This window comes from Capsella rubella, unplaced genomic scaffold, assembly GCF_000375325.1.
Source record: "Capsella rubella cultivar Monte Gargano unplaced genomic scaffold, Caprub1_0 scaffold_7, whole genome shotgun sequence".
Classification (NCBI taxonomy): Eukaryota; Viridiplantae; Streptophyta; class Magnoliopsida; order Brassicales; family Brassicaceae; genus Capsella; species Capsella rubella.
Window position 1 is genome coordinate 14856956 of NW_006238917.1, and position 2297 is coordinate 14859252.

The 2297-nt window shown below is 38.0% G+C and overlaps 1 protein-coding gene across 1 annotated transcript; it reads right to left on the reverse strand.

Moving 5' to 3' along the window:
* Nucleotides 1-284: 284 nt before the first annotated feature.
* LOC17878121 lies at nucleotides 285-2297 on the reverse strand. The gene has a single exon (XM_006284905.1). It carries the CDS (start codon nucleotides 2295-2297, stop codon nucleotides 285-287), a length of 2013 nt encoding a protein of 670 aa, XP_006284967.1.

The window sequence follows — 2297 nt, forward strand, 5'->3', positions numbered from 1 at the left end:
TTTATAAAGAAAAAGATAGTTGAACATGTTGGCTCTGTTCTTTTCAAAGTCACTCGATGAGCGACAAAAAAATTATACTTAAGCATAATTTGTTTTTGAAATCATCTGAAATCTTTTTAAGCATAAGTTTACTTAAAATATCATTTTTTTCCAATAACCTGAGATTTGAAAAGATTTTAAGAACTGGAATAATTATAACAAATAGTAGATGCAATAACATAAAATTTTAATAGATTTGATAGAATCACCAATCCAATAAGGAGAGATTGTTTAAAACATAAAAATCATCTCAAATCAACGTAACGATTTCCCCCCCTTAAGAATATATAATTACGTAAACATTGTAAAGAACAAATGTATACATCATCTAGGGCCTTGGAAATCTTAAGAACGGAAAGGAGCTTGCATCTAGAGTTACACCCAGAGCAAATTGGTCTACAACTAGAGGTGTTGGATACAACTTTTGTGTTCTTGTATAATGAACTACGAGAGCCTGGCTTGATATATGAGAAGTCTCCCACAACACAAGAAATATGTAATGTGGTTCCACAATCATTGCATGTATAGAACCATTCCTTTGGATTCACTTTTGTTTCACATGCCTCACACCAATATTCACTAGCCACATTCGTGTCACCGAATGATAAGATGAGAGGATGATCATCGTACCTTATACGCATTACCTTGTTCGGTAAAAGAGCACATTGGTTTTCCAAACCATAGTCACACTCATCACATCTATAGACTGGTTTCATCATCTCGCATCTATTACAACGCTTAGATAAATTGGAGCTGTAGTATAAAGAATGTTGATGGCTTCCGTGCTCAAGTGTATCTGAAATTGCAGCACACCGCACATCAATATTCATAGAAAGGCCAGATTTATACCTGAAACCTGTGAAATCTTGTGAACAAAGCCAACATTGATAAACTTCGCCGTCAGATATGAGTAGTGTGAATGGCAGATTGTTGTACACATGACGTTTCTTCCGTGGATGGTTAGCACATTTTTCGTGGAGAATGAAATTACATTGCTTACAACTGTAGAACGGTTCTGATAAAATCTGGAGGACACAAGCTTCACAAACTAGGAGAATTTGGAAATGACCATCCTTGTTGATTTGTAAATTATGATCATGACTGAAATGTTTTATAGTGTTATCATCAATCACCTCGAATGGCGCAACTTCGTCATCTTCATCAGGCATCCCTTCTAGCTCAATCATGTCCCATATGTCTTCTCTCGTTGCGCATCTGGAATGAACAGCAAAACTAGGACACTTAACACAAGTATAAGCCCCGTAGAATCCATCCACTTCATTACGGCAAACTTTACATATCCACTTTCCATGTCCAAGGCGAGTGGTGTAAGAGATGCGGTGATCATGGCGATTGATGTTTATGACACGGGGTAAGTCGATACATTGCCGATGAATCATGAAATTACATTGAACACAAAAATAAGGGCTGTGTCCACCTACCCTCCCACAAGCATTGCAAATGAAATACATGTGTCTTGGAACAAGATGAAGCTGATGTTCATGGGTTGTCGGGCTTTCGACAAGAACCGGTGGTGGGTTTTTCATACATGCTGTGCATATGCTGAAATTACAAACATCACAGTGGTGAAAGGTTTTTGATATTAGTGCAAAAGAACCTTGATCAAACTTCTCCTCACAAAGAAGACACCTCTCGTCCACATAATCAGGTGCTGCTTCAAAACTAAGAAACTTGAGTGGGTGTTGAGGGTGGGAACTGTGGTTTGCTTCTGGAAAAAACTTCGCACATTCTTCATGGAAGGCTTCTTTACATTCAAAACATTCATAACATAGTTCCCCGTAGAAAAATTGAAAGTCACACGTTTTGCATTCTCTCCATTTGAAGAATCTCTCATAATGCTTGATAGTACTCAATACATTGGTGAGTTTAAGAGGATGCTCGTGTTGATGGGAGCGTTCAGCTTCTTTTGCACAATGTAAATCCAACTTGAAGTCACAGATTGAACACATATAGATCCATTTTTCTTCAACCAGCTCAATTCCACATTGATTACATGCAGATACTTTATCATTTAGTTGAAGCTTGAGAGGATGATCAGGATGAGAAGAGTGTGTTATTTCTGGTAAAGACTCAGCACACTCTTTATGAAACGAAGGAGTTTCACAACCCAACTCATTGCATCGGTAGCCTCCGTAGATGTAACCTTTAGATCCACACCCGTTACAGCCGCGACTAGAAAAAAACCGAGTTATAGGTAACAAAGGGTGTTCGTGAATTGGTAGCTTTACTTTTTCCAT